Source organism: Gadus chalcogrammus, chromosome 20 (assembly GCF_026213295.1).
Source record: "Gadus chalcogrammus isolate NIFS_2021 chromosome 20, NIFS_Gcha_1.0, whole genome shotgun sequence".
NCBI classification, from domain to species: Eukaryota; Metazoa; Chordata; class Actinopteri; order Gadiformes; family Gadidae; genus Gadus; species Gadus chalcogrammus.
Genome location: NC_079431.1, coordinates 20,633,712 through 20,654,731, shown reverse-complemented (window position 1 = coordinate 20,654,731; position 21,020 = coordinate 20,633,712). Strand labels below are relative to the sequence as shown.

The following is a 21,020-nucleotide window of genomic DNA, read 5'->3' as shown; positions in this document are numbered from 1 at the left end:
AGAGAGAGAGAGAGAGCGACAGAGAGACAGAGAGACAGAGAGACAGAGAGACAGAGTGACAGAGATAGCGAGGGATGAAGCTGAAGAGGATGGTGGGTGAGGTAAGTTGGTTTTGAGGGAGAATAATGCGGTAATGGGGACACAGTTGAGGTTCAGGAACAGAGAGAAGTACAAAGGGGAGGGGGAGGAGGAGGGGAGAGAGAAGCGGGAGGAGGCTGAAGGACAAAAGATGAACGTATCAGGGGAGGGTCAGACAGGGAGGTGAAATTAATGAATCACATAGAATACATACACGCAAACACTGAATGACACACACCCGCTGTTGGCTTCACTGATTGTTGTGTAATTGTTTGTGTAACCAAACCAAACCTCTTCTGTGCACTAAAGGTTTGCTTTGAGAGCGGAGCTGCTTAGTCTAGTGTGTGGGGGATCTTCTCAGTTACATTACCTCCTTCCTAAACACACAATCCAGTCGTACCCAACGCTGAATGTATTTATCCTGCTTTTGATGCGGAGCATCATGACAGTTTCCAAAAACACGAAAAGGTTTGAGTTTCTCAAAATGAGGAACTAGTTGACTAACCATCTCCACCCATCTCCAACCATCTTGCAGCTTTCTGCAGAATAAGTATTCCTACTAAGATTACGAAATACAGTAACGGTCTCAGGAGGAGGGAAAGAGGAACCAGGTAATGACCACACAGGGGAACGATATCAGAGGGAGAGGTGAGGAACTAGAAGAGGGAGGAATGGTGTCCTTGACATTAGCCTTTAACACACTGAATGCACCGTAGGCTTACTATGTACTCTTTTGTTCACCATGCAAATTAACCCTGACTGTGTGTGCAAGCATAGGTAAGATAAAATGAAGGTCTACAACCAAACACACAATTGTATTGATGGGGGAGGAAGGAGTGGGGGGGGGGGAGGGAGGTATCGGTGCTGGGAGGAGTGGGGGGCGGGTTATTGTATTGTGAAGCAATACCACAGTACACATATATGAAATGATCCATTTTAAGGGTTACGCTGATATATATCTAGTAATTGGCATTTGCCTGTCTTAGCCAGATGTAGACAAGTTGTTTAAGTTCATCATTGTGGCTCCATAAGGGGAGGTTAGGGTTAGCATTTGCTTTCCTTCTTCCTTTGCCTTGCAGAGTGACAGTAGCCTAGCTCCTGTTCATGTGAGGGGAATACACACATGAATGACATGCAAATAACATCTCAACAAAATTGTAGATTGTCTCAGATGATCAGGAGCTAGGCTACAGTACCTCTGCAGGTAAATGCAAGCGGCTAATGGAAGGGAAATGCTAATCAACCAAACTCCCTCTCCGGATGCACAATGAAACGACTCTGGGGAAGACAGCCAGCGCCAATTTACAGATATCTCGGCTGATCCCGTAAATTGTTAAATAAAGGGATGAATATTTGTTTTATACTGAAGTCCTTTTGTAGTTTCTGCTGAGTTTGGATGCTTGATTGCGTCAGCACTTTGTGCTGATTTGGTGAAGTGACGCAGTGTAAGGTTGCGGGAGGTTGGGGTACACAATATCATCAGTGTAGTGGACTCTCCGAGTCCAACAAAGGAGCTGCAGCTCTCACCGAAGTCGCTGCATTTTTCATCTGTTCTTTCATTTACTGAACTGAACTATTCTGTCGGTTTGTCCGTCCATCTGCCCATCCGTCTATTTCTTTGTTCCCTGCATTTCACCCTTCAACTGCTCTTTTTAAAAGCATCAATATTTTCTTAGATCACATTCTCTGTTCAAAAGAGTATGTTCATGAAGTCCCTGGCTGCTGTACCAGTCGTTCCCTAGGGCGGTGTCGCTCCTGCACTTCCTCCTTCAGCTCCACCTCTCTTCCCTCCTCTTTCACCTAAATCTCTCTCACCTGCTCCTCCTTCAAGACTCCTAACCCTCTTCCATCTCCTCTACTGCTCTCATCCTTTCTATTTCACTCCCTTCATTGAATTCAATTTGAAGATTTAACGTAAAGAGAAACATATGCCCTCATTATTCAGGCAGTTGGTCAGTTAGTTACTGCTAACAGATCCAGATATAATAGAATTCACATCAATTGTTACAAATACGCAACAAATTGTAACATTGTATTAATTCTGGATATGAATGACCAACATTCAGGTCAATTCCCTTTCTATTGGATTACACACATAGTTGACCTGCTGGGAAAAACCGACTAAAGCTTACCAAGTGTTTGAATAACCATGGTTGTCACCACCACACCATAGTAATTTCCCCACAGAACCACTTAGTTCTCCTAGCATCGATGGCAGTAATTGATGTGTCATGGCCATAGCGTCTTTGGGTACCGAGAAAAGCGCTATATAAAACTTATGTATTATTATTATTATTATAAGGTATCCAGAGACTTTCCACTGAAGATGAGGATTGTTTCATTGTGAACATTGTTGACAGTTTTTTGAAAATGTACATCAGACGATATTGGCCTATGGAAATAGTCGTTTTATGATTGGTTTAAGGCTCATATTATGCAAGAAAGTATGCATATGTATGCATGTTGCTAATTTTAACTCTTTGTCATTGGGTCAGGGTTAGGGTTAGGGTGACATATATCTATATATATACATACATCATCATATACATCATATACAGTACATACACCACTTATCTATCACGATCTTAGAGATAATGTTATTGTTGATGATATTATGTTGTGTATAGACTACAGATACGTTACTGCCCATAGTAATAACTCTTTGTTGCTACTCTTAAGATCAGGAAAACACTGCACCACTGCACTCTGATTCACTTTTAATGGTAAATCACCCACTGGTCAGACCACAGTGGGACGGTCACTTGCAGACCATCACCAGCTAATGAAGAAAAGCTGGGGTTTCCCTCTGCGTAATCGTAGCACTGTTGGTGGTGTGTGTGTGGTTTCAGAGCTGGCAAAACATTGTTGTGGTTGACAAAACATCCGGCCTTAATGTAACCAAAATCACTCTTCGATGAATCAGGCAGTGTTGGACTGGTAATGTCTGGAAATGTCTGTACAATGCTAAGGCAAAAGGTTTCTTCCCCTATCTGACCTCATGAAGCCCAGTCCATTTTCTTTGTATAACACTAGAAAGACGGTTATATGATCCATGCAACCACGGGTATTAAGAAATACAACCAGAGTGTTTAATAGCTGCCACTAATCCATCAGTTTAACCTTTCACCTTTTGACCTCGCGTGATCTCACTGTTCAGAAACATTTCCATGTACGTAAAGTTCACTGTGTTAAAGTTGGACCAGTGGATTATTTTGTGAGATGTGAGAGGCAGAGAAGAAGAGAGAAAGAACAAAAGTTGGAAAGAAAGAGAGAAAGAAGAACTAGAGAAAGATACGAAGTAGAGCCCATATACTGTAAGTGGGCTGGGTGGTTGACCCCCAGGGGGGATCTTCCTTCACTCAGAACTAAATCAAACAAAAACAATCCATCAAATGTTTATGTGGGGAAATTTGGGATGACAGAGCAACAGATAGTGTTGAGCGCGGAGCAGGGTCTGTAACAGGAAACATATGTGGAGCTGGCCCCTCGCTACTAGCGCCATGGTTCAACCATCTTTGGGCTTCAATCATTTTATCGACCAATCAAATTCTCTGAAAATGTGTTAGGAAATGTGTTGGAATTAGTTGGCAGCTGGAGGAGAATGATAGATATAACAGAGATGATTGCGCAATTTGTCCTCCATTTCTTGTTGTGAAGCAAATACCAATTTTTTCAGGAAAATAATGTTTAAGAAAGCTAGACCATACTTTTGATCAATTTATGTCCGTGTGCTTTCGTCTTACAATTAAAGTAGACGACCTGAAAATACACAAAATGTACTCGAAATTAAGACAGGTCAATATTTAAAGGGATCGTAGTTTAGTTCATGACCCCTAATAATTGAAACATATGGGCCAGAAATGGGTGTTGAGGATATGCATTGAGCAGCTGACCGGTGTCGCTGTTTAAAAGCTGAGCTCATGACAACACACATCACACACGTCTAGCTGTGTTTCCATTGTCGCAGCACCTGTTTCTCATTTCAGTTTTGCACCAGAGCCTGTGGAACATATTGGTTAAAGTCAGTTGCCATTACGGTTCTTTTGAGTTAGAGTCAACGGTTTAAAGGTTTTGTTTTTTCTCATGAATGACACTCATGAAACCTAATATATGAATACGTTGGACAATTAAGTCATACGTCATACCGTATGTTAGTGAGACATCGAGTTCAGTGAACTGATATTCATGAGCAGGTAATGAACGCCCACTGAAGTGTGTGCATGTCTCTGATGCAGTTTATCTTATTCTTGGTCTCTATTTCTGCCCTGCTCTTTTGGAAGTAGTAGTGCAACTGTCGGCATGTAATGAGTACTTTTATTGTAAACATGCGGGCAAGCCAGGATGTTTGTGCTGGAAAACAAACAAAGTTTAAGGAAATGGAAGAATGACAACGCCTGGATTCTTACACAGGAATCCCAGTGATCCGTCTGGGTTCCCACGACAACGGGCCCAAGCCGTCCAGTCAGCCCGCAGGCCCACCTGGGTGTCGGCCATGGAGCAGCCAGTCAGACCCAGAATGAGTAGCGATCCAGTGGGCCGGAGGTCCTGGCCTGACAACAGACAGGGCCCTCAGAGCACCAGGCTCTGCTCAGTGATTAATGAGGGATTCCAGTGTGCTCAGAGTTGGGAGTGTGGGGTTTTGGTCCGTGCATGGACACGCTGAGACGATCTTCTGGGTCCTGAGATTAAAACATTTAGGAACCCCTTGCCGTGGACAATGACTCTGGAAGGGCCCCCATTGGCTCCTGGGCCCCTAGCTCCAGAAGGGCTGCTGCTTTGTTAAGCCCCCCCTGGAGGAGTAAACGTTTTCCAGACATTGAAACATGAGGTGACTGGATGGTTTCCAGACTCTGACGCTATGTGACCTACTTTTGCAGGTCTCAGGAGGGTTGGAGTAAAAAGCTTTTCTAGGCCCGATACCTCTATAAGATGGAGGCTGTGATGCTAGGCCCTTCTGTGGGACACCCTGCATCTAGTGAGGATGCTTTTAGTGTGATTATGTTTAAGTGTGGTTTATTTATGTAAGTGAAGCAAATAATGAACACGTTTAAGTTTTCTTTGTTGTGCTGAAATATGTTTTCTGTCATTCTTTAATTTCCTGTATTGGAATAATATTTGAATTTAAGTGAATATTGTTTCTGCAGAATAAGTATTCCTACTAAGATTACGAAATACAGTAACGGTCTCAGGAGGAGGGAAAGAGGAACCAGGTAATGACCACACAGGGGAAGATGTTTATGCAGTTTGCACACACATTAATGTTATCTTAAAATTAAGAGACAAGTGTAACTTTCTTCAATTTGTGAACATGGAAATTGTACTGCACTGATGTTAATATATTTGTGTAATAGTGCAACCATTTTGTGTTACTTTTTCTAGTTTCACGGTGCTATATCGACAGAAGAATGCCGCAATAAAAAGTTGTACCCGTAAGAGACTATTTTGATGTCAAGGGCTGCTACAGGGAGAATAGTAGTTATGGTGGTTAGGGTGTTTGGGTCCCAGACAAGTTTTGCGTCCCAGCCCTAATCACCCCAAGTTCCACAATAAACCATAGGTATCTTTGGATTAAATTCCCTTATCCCCCTTCACAGTCATGTTTTAATAAAAAAAATCCCTGTATGAAGCTTTTGATAATCCCGTCTGCTTAATTCCAGCACATGAATTATAGAATGTATTGTCTGAATGTTTGTAATGTGCTCTTGTGTACTCCTCGCCTTTGGGGAGCGATTATGTGAGTTATTTTTCATGGAATAAATCTGCCAATTACTCGCGGCCATCATGCGCACATCTGGGCTGTTTCCCAAAGTGAAGGAAGCATGCTCAACGGCTGCCCATTTCAGGATGCTAACGCTGACAAGCACTGTTCCAATGTTGAGAACGCTCAGAAATTCGCGCCCTTTTCGTTCCTCTATTTTTGAGAATTCCAAGATTTTTCAAGGAAGCATCGATGGATCCTCAACGAGCCAAAATGCCCACAATCCTTTCCTTTGCGCCAGGAAAGCAGTACACACTTCTTTACACAAGTGAAGTTTTTGAAAGTTTTCAGAAATATTTTGTGCCGTATTGCTTTTATAGATTAATCATGTCAATGAAAAAAATGTAGGCCTACCTGTGCGATTTTTTTCAAATGTTTTTGCAACGTAATGATAGGCTATATTTTGCATGGATTGATTTGTTTTAATATGTAAGTAGCTGGTGTTTAAACTAACTACTGTCGCCAATGACAATTTCAGCAATTAAAATATTTACCACAGGAGCAACATTAAAAAGCCGAAGCGGAAGTGCTCCAACACTAGCAAGTCGTTCCAAACTCTGAACGCTACAAACGCTAAGCAGCACTCTAGCCAGCACTCTAGCCTCATCTCCATAGGACACGACTAGCAAGGAAGTATTCTAGCAAGGTTGCAACCTTCACTTTGGGAAACAGCCCTGGCCTCAACTGGGATTTTAGTGGCAAAGTCACGCCCCTTCCGGTAGAGCCCATGGGACCTATGAGATCGAAAAAAAGTAATGGGTTTCAATGGAGAGAAAGTAATTATTTTCTGGTCCCAGTCTTTGTATGCCCTGGATTACACATATGTTGTTTGTGGATTTAAATAATAATTTTTCACGCATAGAAAACTAAAAAAATTCGGGAAGAGGATTGATAATGGTTTTGTGTGAGGCCGCTTTGTGAACTACAGCTCGTCGCTGCTCTCGACGCGAATGATATACGTCACCACCCACACTTTGAACTCCGGTGCAGACATGGCGATCTCTCTGCTCCCCTTCACTGCTAGTTTCCAAGGGGAGGATAAAAGCATCGAAAGAGGTGAAAATCTATAAGTAGGGGCATGTAGAGAGTAGGCCTATGTCTTTTCCATGCCAGTCGCAGGGAGCGTGACGTCACATACGAGACGTGTAGTCTTTCTCATTGTGTTATCTCTACAGCCTTTAACTGAACAACTGCACAATAAACGGTTAAACTCTTGACAGAAAGAATTATCATTTAAATCCACAAACAACATATGTGTAATCTACCGGAAGGCCACTCTAAGGGGCGTGACCCTTGCGGTAGAGCCCATGGGACCTGAGATCGAAAAATATGAATGGGTTTCAATCAAGCCCCCAGGAACCAATAGTATTTATCTGCGTCCTGCAAGACGGAGGCGTAACTTGTATTAGGAGGCGTAACTTGTAGTCGGAGGCGTAACTTGTAGTAGGAGGCGTAACTTGTAGTCGGAGGAGGCGTAACTTGTAGTAGGAGGCGTAACTTGTAGTCGGAGGCGTGTCTAGTACTTTTCTAAATCGCGGAAGTGATCTGTATGTAGCTGTGGTGCGCAGGTACATAAATGACTGCAACTCAGACCTCAAATATTAGGCCTTATATAAAAATAATTTAAAAATATGCTCTTGATTAGCTTAATCTTAATATGCTCTTGATTAGCTTAATCATAGCCTTACGTGAAACTGACATCCGAGTCATATGCATTTAAGAAAAGAAGCCTATTACAATTGTACAATGACATGCAATGCATATAGCAGTTTATCGTGGGGAAGCTGCTTAAGTTTAGCCTACTTTATCCCTTTATACCTATAAAAAGACAGCAGATTAATAATTCAAAGAATTAAAGGCAGCAGATTAATAATTCCAATAATTGTATTGAATACATATTTTTATTGATCGCTTGCTGCATGTTTTCAAGGTCCTACATGAGATAGAAAACAATGAATTAAAATAAATATTACTGATAGAAACAAGACAAGAACAATGTCACTAACAGGATAGTTATGAGAAAGCCTTCATATTATAGCGCTCACGTTACAAGCCTTAATTTTATATACATTTGCCGGTCTTCAATGCATGGATTTCTCAGGTACGTCATCACTGTTGCACTGTGCAATCTCGGGGCAGAAAGAAGCAAGCAACATCTACTAGCCTGTACAGTATAGAGTATTTTGTGACTGTTCAGTGTGCATCTCAAACGTGTGCATCTCAAATGTGACAGGTCGTAAAGTAATGTAAGCATAGCTAGCACCTTAGAAAGCAGCTTTCATCTTAAAGTCAAATAATTAGATAGACAAAGGCTCAAATATGCAAAAGGTATGTTTGGGAATATGTTGAGGGTGTGTCTGCAAGCCTTCATGGTTAGACGGGGGATTAGTAGGCTAACCACAACTAATAAACAATACATTTAACCTGGGCTTTCTGATAGTCATTCTATAATGGTAAATGACTTTCTGCCTGGATTGGCATGCCCAGGCGCAATGTTTATAAACAAGAAACACCTATAGTAAATTATGTTACCGTTGTTTTCACTGGTTTTCTTCCTCCATTCTCAAAGCCTGAAAAAGACAACACAAACTTGTTTGCATTTTCTGAATCTTTTGCCCTAGAAAGCTTATTTGATGATAACAAAGAAAACTGACCTTGGGGTCTGGCTCTTCCATGCTCATGGCCTGATAGAATACAAAGGCAGAGTTACAAAGGCAGAGTTACAGCAGATATGTTCATGCTTTCTGAGGATGGGCAGAGCTGTTGTGGCAGCTCCGAAGTGGCGAAAGCTTGGGTTTCTTCCAACGTTAAAACAGTAGGCCTAAAGGCTGGTTTATGCTCGGTTACGTAAGCGTAAGCGCAAGCGCAAGAGGCCCTTGCGCGCCCTTGCGCCCCCCTTGCGCGACTTCTCACGTCTTGCGTGCGTCGGGCGATTTTTCTAGACTTGCGTCATTTTTTACGTAAGCTTTTACGCGAGCCGCCCAGCCTGCAAGGCTGTGATTGGTTTGCTGGTCTGGTTACTACTTCCTGTCTGGAGTATCACCCGGCAGGCTCATATACAAAAGCATTAACCTGAAGTGAAGTTAACTTTGCTGCCAACACATTATGTCGTTTTAAAATGTAGAGAGATATGCACATTTATACAACCCCAATGATCAACAACTTCATCACCCCTGTCTGTTGCCATCATTCACTGTGTATGGGGAGAACCAGAGAATGTCTAATATGAGACGGGCTCTGGGAGAACACGATCTGGCACATAAACAAACCAACGACTCCCACAGACAAAGACGTCATTCTCGAGGTTAGAGGTTCGTCTTCAACGAAAAACTTTCCTCCACATATTACTCCACCTACTGTTCTGGCGGTAAATTGCTTGGCAACACGCGCAACACGCGCAACCTAAAAGGGAGCATGAATTGCTTTGAGTAAATTTTGCGCAACAACGTAACACCAACGCTGAAGCATGCAGCCGCCTTAAAGGCTGGTTTATGCTCGGTTACGTAAGCGTAAGCGCAAGCGCAAGAGGCCCTTGCGCCCCCCTTGCGCGACTTCTCACGTCTTGCGTGCGTCGGGCGATTTTTCTAGACTTGCGTCATTTTTTACGTAAGCTTTTACGCGAGTCGCCCAGCCTGCAAGGCTGTGATTGGTTTGCTGGTCTGGTTACTACTTCCTGTCTGGAGTATCACCCGGCAGGCTCATATACAAAATCATTAACCTGAAGTGAAGTTAACTTTGCTGCCAACACATTATGTCGTTTTAAAATGTAGAGAGATATGCACATTTATACAACCCCAATGATCAACAACTTCATCACCCCTGTTCCTCTGTCTGTTGCCATCATTCACTGTGTATGGGGAGAACACGATCTGGCACATAAACAAACCAACGACTCCCACAGACAAAGACGTCATTCTCGAGGTCGTCTTCAACGAAAAACTTTCCTCCACATATTACTCCACCTACTGTTCTGGCGGTAAATTGCTTGGCAACACGCGCAACACGCGCAACCTAAAAGGGAGCATGAATTGCTTTGAGTAAATTTTGCGCAACAACGTAACACCAACGCTGAAGCATGCAGCCGCCTTAAAGGCCGATATATGCTCTGTTTTAGACGTAACGCGTAAGCACGTAAGATACATAACCCCCCCTTGCACGGTAAAATATCCCCCCTTACGTGCTTAAGTGCGTCGGCCAAAATTCCTGACTATGCGACGAAACACTACGGCCCTACGCAGCTCGCAAAGACTGTGATTGGCCAGCTAACCACATCCTTTCAGGAGTCTCACATTTCCGGTTTTACAGCTAGGGCCTGTGTCCACCAAAAGCGTTTTTAAAAGACGGAGCGCCGGTCTGCAATGCATTCTCTAGCAAGGCTGCGTTCACATCTAGGTTTTTTTTTAATCTGCCAGCGCTTGTTTTACATTATATTCCTATGGAGCAGAGCGTTTCTGGAAAAAGTCACGGCCGCTTTTTTAAACGCCTCTCCCAGCGTTTTTTTCTGCCATACGGAGTGTTGAAAAAAGTTCAACTTTCAGGAAGAAAGCGGCCGACGTCAGGCGTCTTTTGGGCAACTGACCAATCACAAGCGGAACATTGACACTTCGTCACGAAGGAAACTCTCAACTGTCAAAACAAGAAACAATGGCAGACAAATCACTCGGGAAAGTGCCGGTGGAGCGATTAATAGTTTTAATTACAGAACATGTCGAGGTCTACAACATGTCTAATGGGCTCTATCCTGGATACATAGTAGGCGGGTAACGTCGGGTCTAGAATGGGTTCGTTGATAGGCAATAGAAAAAACGCTCTCGGCGCTTTTAGGGCCAAAAACGCTGCCAGCTTTTCTTTTTGTTGACGGTAGGCTCAACTTTTCCCTATTACAAAAAACGCTAGATGTGAACGTGGCCTAATAGCGCCATTTTTAAAAGGCCGTGACAGAAGCAAATGAAGAATTTTGAAGAAGGAGAAGAAGAAAACACAAGAACGAATTATGATAATTATAAATATAAACAAGCCAGCGATTTCCACTTCCACGCCCACAGATTCGTTCGTTGCTCCCCCTACTGTTCTGGCTGGCGGAGAATCCCCTTGCAACACGCGCAATCCTTAAGGAACCTTAAAGGAACCGTAAATCAAAACTTGTCTAAAACAAGTCCCTTGTGTAAATTACGTGCTTACGTCTCTGCGTCTAAAACGACCCTAAATCGGCCTTAAGCGTTCGAACATTTCGTAAAGAATGTTAAACAGTATCACAACCACAAGTAGTCTGCCCTAGTTCTATAGTTCATTAAGCTTGTTAAAACAAAAAAAAACATTATTGTTAATCCACTTCTTTTTACTTACCGATATGAATATCTGAAGATCCGACTTCAAGGAAGATCTCGTGTGAACCGTGATTTACAAGGCTTTTTTTTACCCTACTCCCAGGAACAGTGCATACTTCCGCAATCCACCAGTGCTCAGGGGCCAAGCCTGGTAATGCAGCTGTTTAAGCGTTCTGTGGACGGGTCCCTCGATGCAAGGGGCCCAGAAGTAGACATCTCCGTTCACTCCAATACAAGTGGGGAACAGGAATGTGTCTCCGCAAAGAATGACTGGATATCAATCAAATGCTCATAATTATCTTTATGCCATGTAGGCCTACTAAAAAAAATTAAGTTTTCTCTTTTCAAAACGCCACCTCAAGCGTTTTTTTTTTTAGCAGTTTTATGTTATTATATTTTGCTGGAGAAGGAGGGCTGTGACCTCTCTCTTATGATGCTACAATGCTAAAAAACAAGAATATTTCTGCATCCGGTACGTCATGAACTAGGACGCGGCTAACCCCCCGGATGCGAAAGCATCTCTCCTTGATGTTGCCCTGCGCCATTGAGCAGTTTAATAATAATAATTGATCAGTTTTTTATGACGCTTTTCTAAGTAGGCCTACTCAAAGACGCTTTACAAATAAAAAAGGAATACATACAGACACTACAGACAATCAAACAAAAGGGAAAACAATAAATAAGGTTAATAGTTTATATAGGAATGTTATGGGCGCCATTTTGGAATCCGGTGTCCATTCTATTATATGTCCATGGTTTCAATGGAGAGAAAGCAATTATTTTCCGGTCCCAGTCTTTATACGCCCAGGATTGCTTATCGTTGTTTGTGCCACGCCCGCCCCCCCCCCTGCGTGGGCCGGGTGTGTATTGGCTCCCGGGATAAAGCTGACGTTACGGGAGGAGGAACTTTGCTTTCCAATCGCAGAATTCGTTCGGGATTGTAACCGCTTAACCTCTTAAATCCCTTGCCTAATTAATGTCGGATATCTATCGCCTGTTTTTATCTGTAATAAGAAAATAATTATACAAAAATAAATAGCCATAGTCTATATTAATTTCTAGATAAAGAAATAACATTATATAATTTAACTCTTAAAATAACTAGTGATTCAAACGTAATCTACCTAATGCTACTTTTTGGGGTATTGTTGAATCTTTGAGGAATTGCTGGGTATTGCCCCTCAATATCGAACCCTTGGTCGCACCTCCCTCCATCTGAGATTAAGCCACGCCCAGATGAATCACTCCCGCCACTAACCTGCCCTGCACACACGCGCACACACACACACACACACACGCAGGGGTCGGAGACTGGAGAGTAGAGACCTGGGACAGGACGCAGTGAAAGCCAAGGAACTTACGACCGAGCCTACTCCTCGTCTCACCGGCAGGACATCTTGAACCAACGCGCAACCGAACCTCAGTGTGTGGGACATTGTGGCTCTTGCAGAGATGATTCCCCGGGCGCTGGTTCTGCTGTGCCTCGGGACGGTGGTCCGCTCCCAGTCCGTCTCCAAGTCCGTCTCCCAAGGTTAGTTTATTATAGGCTCAACCTCTCTCATACTAACCTTATGAGAGCACAAAATATGTCTAAATACAAAATGCAGAAGGCAAGACCAATTGTATTTTAAGCTTATGTGTCAAATTTGTATTAGTTATCCATACCTTCTGACTTTTGCCGAAAAGTTAATTCATAAAAAATATCTATAGTCTGTTGGCACTGTTCCCTAATATCCTCGTTACCTCCATGCACCACAGCACAGACAAAGTAAAGTCCTGCAAATCAATCAGCCTCAAATAGCCTACTTTTGATTAAAAAAAAAATCAAAATCATGGGGAGAGAAAAAACCGTCAGTTCATGATTTATGACCATTGTTGCTGCAGCCGCTTTGAAGTTTGAACATCTTGAGACGCTTGGAGTTTCTGGAAAATGTTTATTCGTAATGTATCTTCTACAAAACAAGGAATAGCATCTGTTTAGAGAATAAACTTGGTATTGCGCCAACTGGGTCTCAGCGGGCACTGTGAAAGACATATATTTTATGTTCCCGTTACTGTCGGCTGCTAAGTTATTTCAATTGTATACTTCATCCTGTAGCCCTTTGGTCTCTCTCTCTCTCTCTCTCTCTCTCTCTCTCTCTCTCTCTCTCTCTCTCTCTCTCTCTCTCTCGCTCGCTCGCTCGCTCGCTCGCTCGCTCTCTCTCTCTCTCTCGCGCTCTTGCTCTCTCGCTCTCTGTATCTCGTTCTCCCTCTGTGTCTCAATCTCCCTCTCTCTCTGTGTGTCTCTCTCTCTGTCTCTTATCTCCCTCTGTCTGTCTGTCTCTCCCTCTCTCTCTCTCTCTTCCTCTTGCCCTCTTGCTGTGTGTCTCTCGCTGGGTGAACTCAGTGAAGAACCGATGAACCCATATGGTCAATGAGTGCATCTCCCATATCTCTGCTAGTCCTGTAATAAAAGCTGAGTCGTGTAGAATTACACAGAGAAGCGTACAAAGTTAGTCGTCTGTGTCTTTATCACTTAATATTCTCTTGAGACAAAGTCAGGAACAAAGAACACAACCCAGCCCTTCCAAAACATCTGGTTTCCGTGACGATCAATTCATCTCCAAACAAGGGCCAGAACATCATTGAACCCCATCAACCCCACGGCCCATTCCGGGGTTAGGATTTGTTGGCCCCACCCCCCTAGAGGGGTCTTGTGTTGACCCCCCTAGTGGGGCCCCTTGGTAGGCCCCCTAGTGGGGCCCCATGGTGGCCCCCTTAGTGGGGTCCCATGCTGTCCCCCCTAGTGGGGTCCAGTGGTGGCCCCTCTAGTGGGGTCCAGTGGAGGTAACCCCAGGGTCGGTTGAGGAGACCCTGGGGTACCCCTATGGTCCTAACCTGCTGTCCCGCGGCCTCTCTCCCCCAGAGGGCTGCATGGAGGACGGCGTAATGTACCAGGTGGACGAGCAGTGGGAGCGGCGGTTCCGGGACAGCACCCTGCTGTGTACCTGCCACGGAACGGCCGGCATCAAGTGCAACAGCAAGCCTGAAGGTCAGAGGGCCGCGCCACTGTCTGCTGGTTGGAAAATAATCCCCCTTGTCATTTCATCGACTGCGGGCTCATTTCCGTTGTGAACACTTCCACACGTTAACCCCACACCCAGACCTTTATTCCCACACCCTGACTTTTCATCAGTTTCTTACTTCCTCAAAAGATTCTTACTTCCCCCCCCCCCCCCCCCCCATCCAGTGTACTCTTAAGCGTTCATCTGACCCCGTACTCTAATCCCTCCGGCCTCTTTAGAGGAGGAGACGTGCTATGACAAGATCAATGAGAGGACCTACATGGTGGGGGAGACCTACGAGCGGCCCAAGGAGGGCATGATCTGGGACTGCACCTGCATCGGCTCCGGCAGGGGCAAGATCAGCTGCACCATCGCAAGTAAGTGTGTGTGTGTGTGTGTGTGTGTGTGTGTGTGTGTGTGTGTGTGTGTGTGTGTGTGTGTGTGTGTGTGTGTGTGTGTGTGTGTGTGTGTGTGTGTGTGTGTGTGTGTGTGTGTGTGCTTTCTCCATGCACATTTGGCAACATGCAGATACAACCTCCTGTTTCGGAAGTGTGTTTTAAGAAGCAAGCAAGCTCTGTTCTGTGAACCCACTCCTCCCTCCCCTACACACACACACACACACACACACACACCCACACACATGTTTGATCAGGAAGTGCAGCATGGACCATAACTCATTGACAATGTGCCTGGGTGTATGGCTCTGCCTGGTACTGGTTATGGCTTGACTCCTTCCAGCCCCCACCACCTTTTCTTCTCCTGCAGACAGTGGTCACTGAGTGTGTTCCTCAGGCCACGGGCTAATCCCCACATTCTCCATTAGCTGTTCAGCGAGGCTATGCAGCTGTTAGCTAGGCTAGCTGGGGTACAACATGTGTGACTATCTGCATAGTTTAGTGATTTTCTCCATGGAAACATTCCTCACACACACATACATACACACACACCATAGACACACACACACACGCATGCGGTTCATTGGGTTGGTGTCCGTTTCCCACCAGATCGGTGTCATGAGGGCGGCGCCTCCTACAAGATCGGGGACACCTGGAGGAGACCCCATGAGACGGGGGGCTTCATGCTGGAGTGTGTGTGTCTGGGCAATGGCAAGGGGGAATGGACCTGCAAACCCATCGGTTAGTGGCGGCCAATTACAATGCTTACACATGATATTGGTGTGGTAGTTTGTGTATGGACAGTCTGCCGTTTCACTGTTTCATTCAATCATCCCACCATTCCATTCCAACCGCAAGCACAGATTCATGAGCTCACAAACATGTTGGTGGAAGGTGATTAATCCATGTGTTTGATTCACCGACTCATCGACTGTGTTTTTCCCTACGGCAGCTGAGCGTTGCTACGACAACAGCGCGGAGCTGTCCTATGTGGTGGGGGAGACGTGGGAGAAGGCATACCAGGGCTGGATGATGGTTGACTGCACCTGTCTGGGGGAAGGCAGTGGGAGGATTACCTGCACCTCTAGGAGTACGTACTAACCCTAACTCAAGGGACGTAAACATGATTGCATTCATTTATGGTTTATAAATCCATCATCCTGGTGGTTCAGCATGGTGTTGACACCTGCCAGGGTGAGGGGTTTGATTCCCACCAGGGCGACCGATGCTAAAGATGCATGGTATTGTGCGACACTTTATTCCATTACATTTGATATGCCCGGTCTTCTCCTCTGTTTCTTAAGCTGCACCAGGTTGTGTGCTTGGTATTAGTCGGTCATCTTTTGGAAACAAGGCTTTGGTTCATCTATACCTTCTTCTCTTAACCTCCTCCTGGGCTGTTAACTATTACTGGTTTCGGAGAATTGTATTCTTGTTCCTCTACTGATGGATGATCTCCCTTATTTGGCAAAACAGATGTGGGATCCCTTTCCCGCATTTTGTTGGTAGATTATCTGTTATCTAAACAACACTGGCTAGCTACAAGGTTGTTTGTGTTTTTTGTTTGGTTGTGTGAGTCAGTACACAGTAAGACACACACATGGACACACACATGGAATCGGCTTAGCTCAGGAGGTAGAGCAGTTGTCTTGTAACCGAAAGGTTGCCAGTTCGATCCCCAGCTCCTCCTGTGAGTGTTGATGTGTCCCTGAGCAAGACTCTGCACTCGTTGTGTCAATGTGTGTATTAACCGATGTAAGTTGCTTTGTATAAAAGTGTCTGCTAATTGTAATTGGGTTACAACAGCTTCCATTAATCTCCATAATGTCAAGCTTCCATTAATCTCCACACACACTGTGGCTTGGAGGTTTTATACACACACTCAGGCAAACATGTCTGACTAACAGGATATAGCAGACATTGGAGTTTCTTAAAAAGGTCTCACAGGTTTATTTTTGATTAGGAGCAGCCAATGCGTTTAAACCCTACACCTCAGCTCACCCTGACACACACACACACGCATGCTGGACCCAGAGTGTGTGTGGGTGTTCCCTGATGGCTAGTTAGCATGCTACGCTAGTATGCTCACGTTGCGGAACACACGCACATACACACACACACACACTATAAACACTCTATAGGCATTCTTTTTAAATGACATTTTATGACCTCCTCTAATAATTTTCTGTTGCCTTCTCTCCCTTGGCCTCACCGTGTCCAGACCGCTGCAACGACCAGGACACCTACACGTCGTACCGCATCGGAGACACCTGGACCAAGACGGACAGCCACGGCAGCGTGCTGCAGTGCCTGTGCACGGGCAACGGCCGTGGGGAGTGGAAGTGCGAGAGGCACGCCTCCCTGCACACCTCTGGGCTGGGTGAGACACGTCCTCCTCCACTTCTTCTCTTCTGAACCTCGCTCGCGCTCTTTCATTGGAGCTGTTTTTTATCATCGCCGTGGATACTCAGACATTCATTCTGCGTTCCGCTGACAGCTGCAGACGTGTACTGGCTGTGTAGACGCCAACGTGCTCCCATTCATGCTGTGACCGAGGGTCCACGTGGGCCTGGGGTTCCACCCGGGCATGATTCCCAATCCTGACTTCATTCCAGTTGGTCTCTGTAATGCACCGTGACTTGTTAGCTGGAGCATGTGCACTTTGGGTGCACGCTCGCCTTGCGTGTGGTCAGCGCGGGTCCGCGTCTCGGGCTGCAGTCCAGAATAGGAGGACAATTGTGTTACACAGAAAGTTTGAGTCTTGCTTAAGGTAAATGGAGAGAGAGAGAGAGAGAGAGAGAGAGAGAGAGAGAGAGAGAGAGAGAGAGAGAGAGTGTGTGTGTAACTGAGGGAGGGGAGTTGAGAGAGAATGGAGGCTGGGGTAGAGAGAATGGAGGCCGGGGCGGGAGATATGCAAAAGCTGTCAAGATGATTTTAGGACGTTAAGAAAGGGGGAGGGACACGACTCCCTGCTAGTAATGGGTCAGAGGGTAGAAGAATGGGGAGGAGGAATTGGAAGGGGGTCTAGAACCATTAACCAAAAGGAAAGTTAAGAAGAATACTTCATCGTTGTTCAGAGAAGCTAATCAATATTAACCAGGTGCAGTCTGCTTATTCACAAATCCAATACTCTTAACGATTTTTTTGAAGACCTTTGGGCTGCTTTGAGAGACACGCTGGTCAGAAGTTAATTTATTTATGTGTTGTCTGACTATGTGCCATTTGGCTGTTTCTGTTATTTTTGCCTGCAGTCTGTTGCTATTTTGTCTTTGGCATCTCTCCTAAAAGTTTAGCTCATGTATGCACACAAAATGGTTCCTAAGGATACAAAATGGCAACAATTTCCATTGTTTCAGCAAAAAGTGTTTTTTAATTATAAGACTTTATTTATAGAGCATTTTCGTGCAATATATCAATACATAATGCTTCACAAATAAATAGGAAGGCAGGGATTGACAAAATGGTGGCGATAATAATGCATGCATCCATATCCCAAACTCTGTTTTCTTTAAAGGCCTCGATATAAGTAAAACAAAATTCTTACAAGGACGATAATCCATCACAATTCTAGCAAGTCTTTCCTCCACCTGGTTCATTCAAAGATAAACTAAGGGCAGGACGCAATAGTCCATATGTGATGGATATGAAGGGACAGCAGAAACTGTGGTCAACATTCAGGTGGTGATAGTGCTGTTGCAGGGAGCGTAGCATTGTACTGTAGGAGGGGGGGGGGGGTGACTGAGCACCCTGTTAACATTGCATGGATACTGCATGGCGGTACTTTGATCTGGAAACATATTTTGCGATTTCCTTCTAAGTGTGTATCTAGGACTTTAATCTCTCTCTCTCTCTCTCTCTCTCTCTCTCTCTCTCTCTCTCTCTCTCTCTCTTCTCTCTCTCTCTCTCTCTCTCTCTCTCTCTCTCTCTCTCTCTCTCTCTCTCTCTCTCTCTCTCTCTCTCTCTCTCTCTCGCGTGTGTGTGTGTTTCCAATGTTCTGAACTTCTTCCTGGGATGATGTTTCAGGGTCTGGCTCCCGGGTGGTCACCAACATTCAGCCGGCAGCCCATCGTGAAGGTGTGGTGGACTTCCCCCCCGAGGTGACCTGTTCCACGGAGTCGGGGCTGAACTACGTCCAGGGCCAGAGCTGGCTGAGGAACCAGGGCGACAAGGAGATGCTGTGTAACTGTGTGGGCAACGGCATCAGCTGTCAGGAGTGGGGTGAGAGCTGCCGCCTCGCAACCGGAAAATCACCTTCTGTCTATTCTGTCATTATGGGATATATCTTTGCAAGTAAATGTTTGGGGAGGATTATTATCCTACCTGTTGCAGTCCACTGAGCTTTTCCCACTAACGCTTGTGAGGGAAATGTATGAGCTGGCATGATATCCTGGTTTCTTCCGATTTAATCAACAAAATCCCGTCTCTGGGTTATGTGTTTGTTTATATATAAAATATAATAAAGGGGCCGGGTGTTGGATTTGGAGAGGTATTCTTTGATCCCTAGTGTCTACAACCTGACTGCAGGCCTCCCTGGGCGCTGAGCTCACTCGTGTCTCTCTCTGCGTGCAGAGGGCCCCGCTCCAGTGTACGGGGGTAACTCCGGGGGCCAGCCCTGCGTGTTCCCCTTTGTCTACAAGGGGAAGACTTTCCACTCATGCATCTCGGAGGGCCGTGAGGACGGGCAGCTGTGGTGCTCCACCTCCTCTGACTACGACGCCGAGGAAAAGTACTCCTTCTGTACCGAGAAGAACGGTAAAAAGAAACACACTTCTGACCGGGGTCCTTTTTTATAATTAAATGCCTCACATGCCCATTGGCAAGAATGGGCTTGTTGTCTATGTAAATCAAGGTTAAATCTCACATTACACACAATCAATAGGCATATTAAAACAGAAAAAAAATAGTTTTCCCCCGTATTGTACCCTCTTGACCCTGACTTGATGAGGGAGTTGTAGTTTCTGTACCTCCTTCTGGTCCCTCTACTACAGACCAGTGAGTGGAGTAATGTCACACAGCCTCCTGCATGTTTTTCCGTTGTTAAGGAAAGGGTAACAACTTCTAACCACGGGTGAATGTTTCAACAGTGATGGTGGCCACGCGGGGCGGGAACTCCAACGGGGCGCTGTGCCAGTTTCCCTTCCACTACCTCAACAAGAACTACACCGACTGCACCTCGGACGGCCGCCGCGACGGCATGAAGTGGTGCGGCACCACCACCAACTACGACGAGGAACGCCGCTTCGGCTTCTGTCCCATGGCTGGTGAGTACGACCAGGTGGTCTGGTGGTCTGGGGGGTTTGTGCCAGTCTGAAGCCGACCTGCAGCCTCTGCGGCCTGACCTGTAGGGGATTCCAGGAGGAAAGGGCCCCAACCCCCTTCCTGTTCATTTACGACACGTACCTGGAAAAACAAACCACTACAGGTCTCTTTGCTCTAGCCACAGCCACTGCTGGATGTCTTGGTATTCAGTGTGCTTGTGAATGTGTGTCACATGTGTGACAGACTGGAGGAGAGGGGGAAGAGGAGAGGGTGTTAAGGCCCTTTTTGCATCTCTTTTTGTATGGGGTGATGGGGGTGTGGGTTGATGTGTGTGAGTGGGTGGGTGATGGGGAAAGGTGTTGGAGGTCTTCATGGGGAATATAAATGAACACCCTAATTATTTCAACACTCCCAAGACATTGATTAACCTTTTGGCACCAAGGGGACAACACCCACACCCACACACCCACACCCACACACCGGCATTTGCCTTGTTAAAGGCAATGCCACTCCGGGCTTCACCTTTATCTCTTCATGGAGTTACGGTATAATTAAGGCGGTGCCATAACTCTATCGGAAGGCCGTAATTGATTCAAACAAGAGGGTAGTGAGTGACACATGGCTGTACCTGAGGAGCATGAAGCTGTTATCTGAGTCCGGGCGGGGAGGGAGCAACAATTAGATTTCAAGGACTTTCTGGTTCTCAGCAGGTAGAGGTCCCTGTAGAAACACGTGTGGCTGCCGTTGTTTGAGTGTGAATTAGTGGAAGAGGACCCCCCCCCCCCACGTGCGCGACTGCCACGGCAGTTGTTGTTATTGTGGTCGTTGTATTAACAACAGGTTGACTGACGAGGTCGAGAAAGTGTTTGAGAAATGGGATTGGAAATGAAGTTGATTTTAAAGGAAAAGATCAATCAGATATAATCCCAGGATAGAGTCGTTCTTCGTCTCATCGTCTCATTCGTTTGTTGTTGTTGCCGTGCCAATTGGTTTGTTTTTACTTGGTGCACAATCCAGAGTTAATCCTGTCAATGAGCAGCCTTTTCACGTGTAAATGGACGTCTGCGATGCAGCGTTGAGCCATCCAGAGTCATTAGGATGGTAATGTCTGCTGGCCAGGTCTCCTTCATGACCAAGGCTAGTGTTGATAAAAGGGAGT

General features: G+C 45.4%; 1 protein-coding gene and 1 long non-coding RNA gene across 2 annotated transcripts in view; one reads left to right on the top strand and one right to left on the bottom strand.

Annotated features, from left to right (window-relative positions):
- Positions 1-7,712: 7,712 nt before the first annotated feature.
- LOC130373140 (uncharacterized) lies at positions 7,713-11,417 on the bottom strand. The gene is made up of 4 exons (XR_008893481.1): positions 11,183-11,417; positions 8,491-8,520; positions 8,369-8,406; positions 7,713-7,769 (listed from the first exon to the last, which is right to left on the bottom strand). It is a non-coding gene; the product is annotated as an uncharacterized LOC130373140 (long non-coding RNA).
- A 998-nt stretch (positions 11,418-12,415) lies between these two features.
- fn1a (fibronectin 1a) overlaps positions 12,416-21,020 on the top strand; it is a 37,998-nt gene continuing 29,393 nt past the window's right edge. The window contains exons 1-9 of the mRNA XM_056579402.1: positions 12,416-12,694; positions 14,069-14,194; positions 14,447-14,584; positions 15,212-15,343; positions 15,555-15,692; positions 16,824-16,982; positions 18,626-18,820; positions 19,172-19,354; positions 19,687-19,863. Of these exons, the coding sequence (XP_056435377.1) occupies positions 12,616-12,694; positions 14,069-14,194; positions 14,447-14,584; positions 15,212-15,343; positions 15,555-15,692; positions 16,824-16,982; positions 18,626-18,820; positions 19,172-19,354; positions 19,687-19,863 (1,327 nt within the window). The 5' untranslated portion in view covers positions 12,416-12,615. The remainder of the gene's footprint in view (positions 12,695-14,068; positions 14,195-14,446; positions 14,585-15,211; positions 15,344-15,554; positions 15,693-16,823; positions 16,983-18,625; positions 18,821-19,171; positions 19,355-19,686; positions 19,864-21,020) is intronic.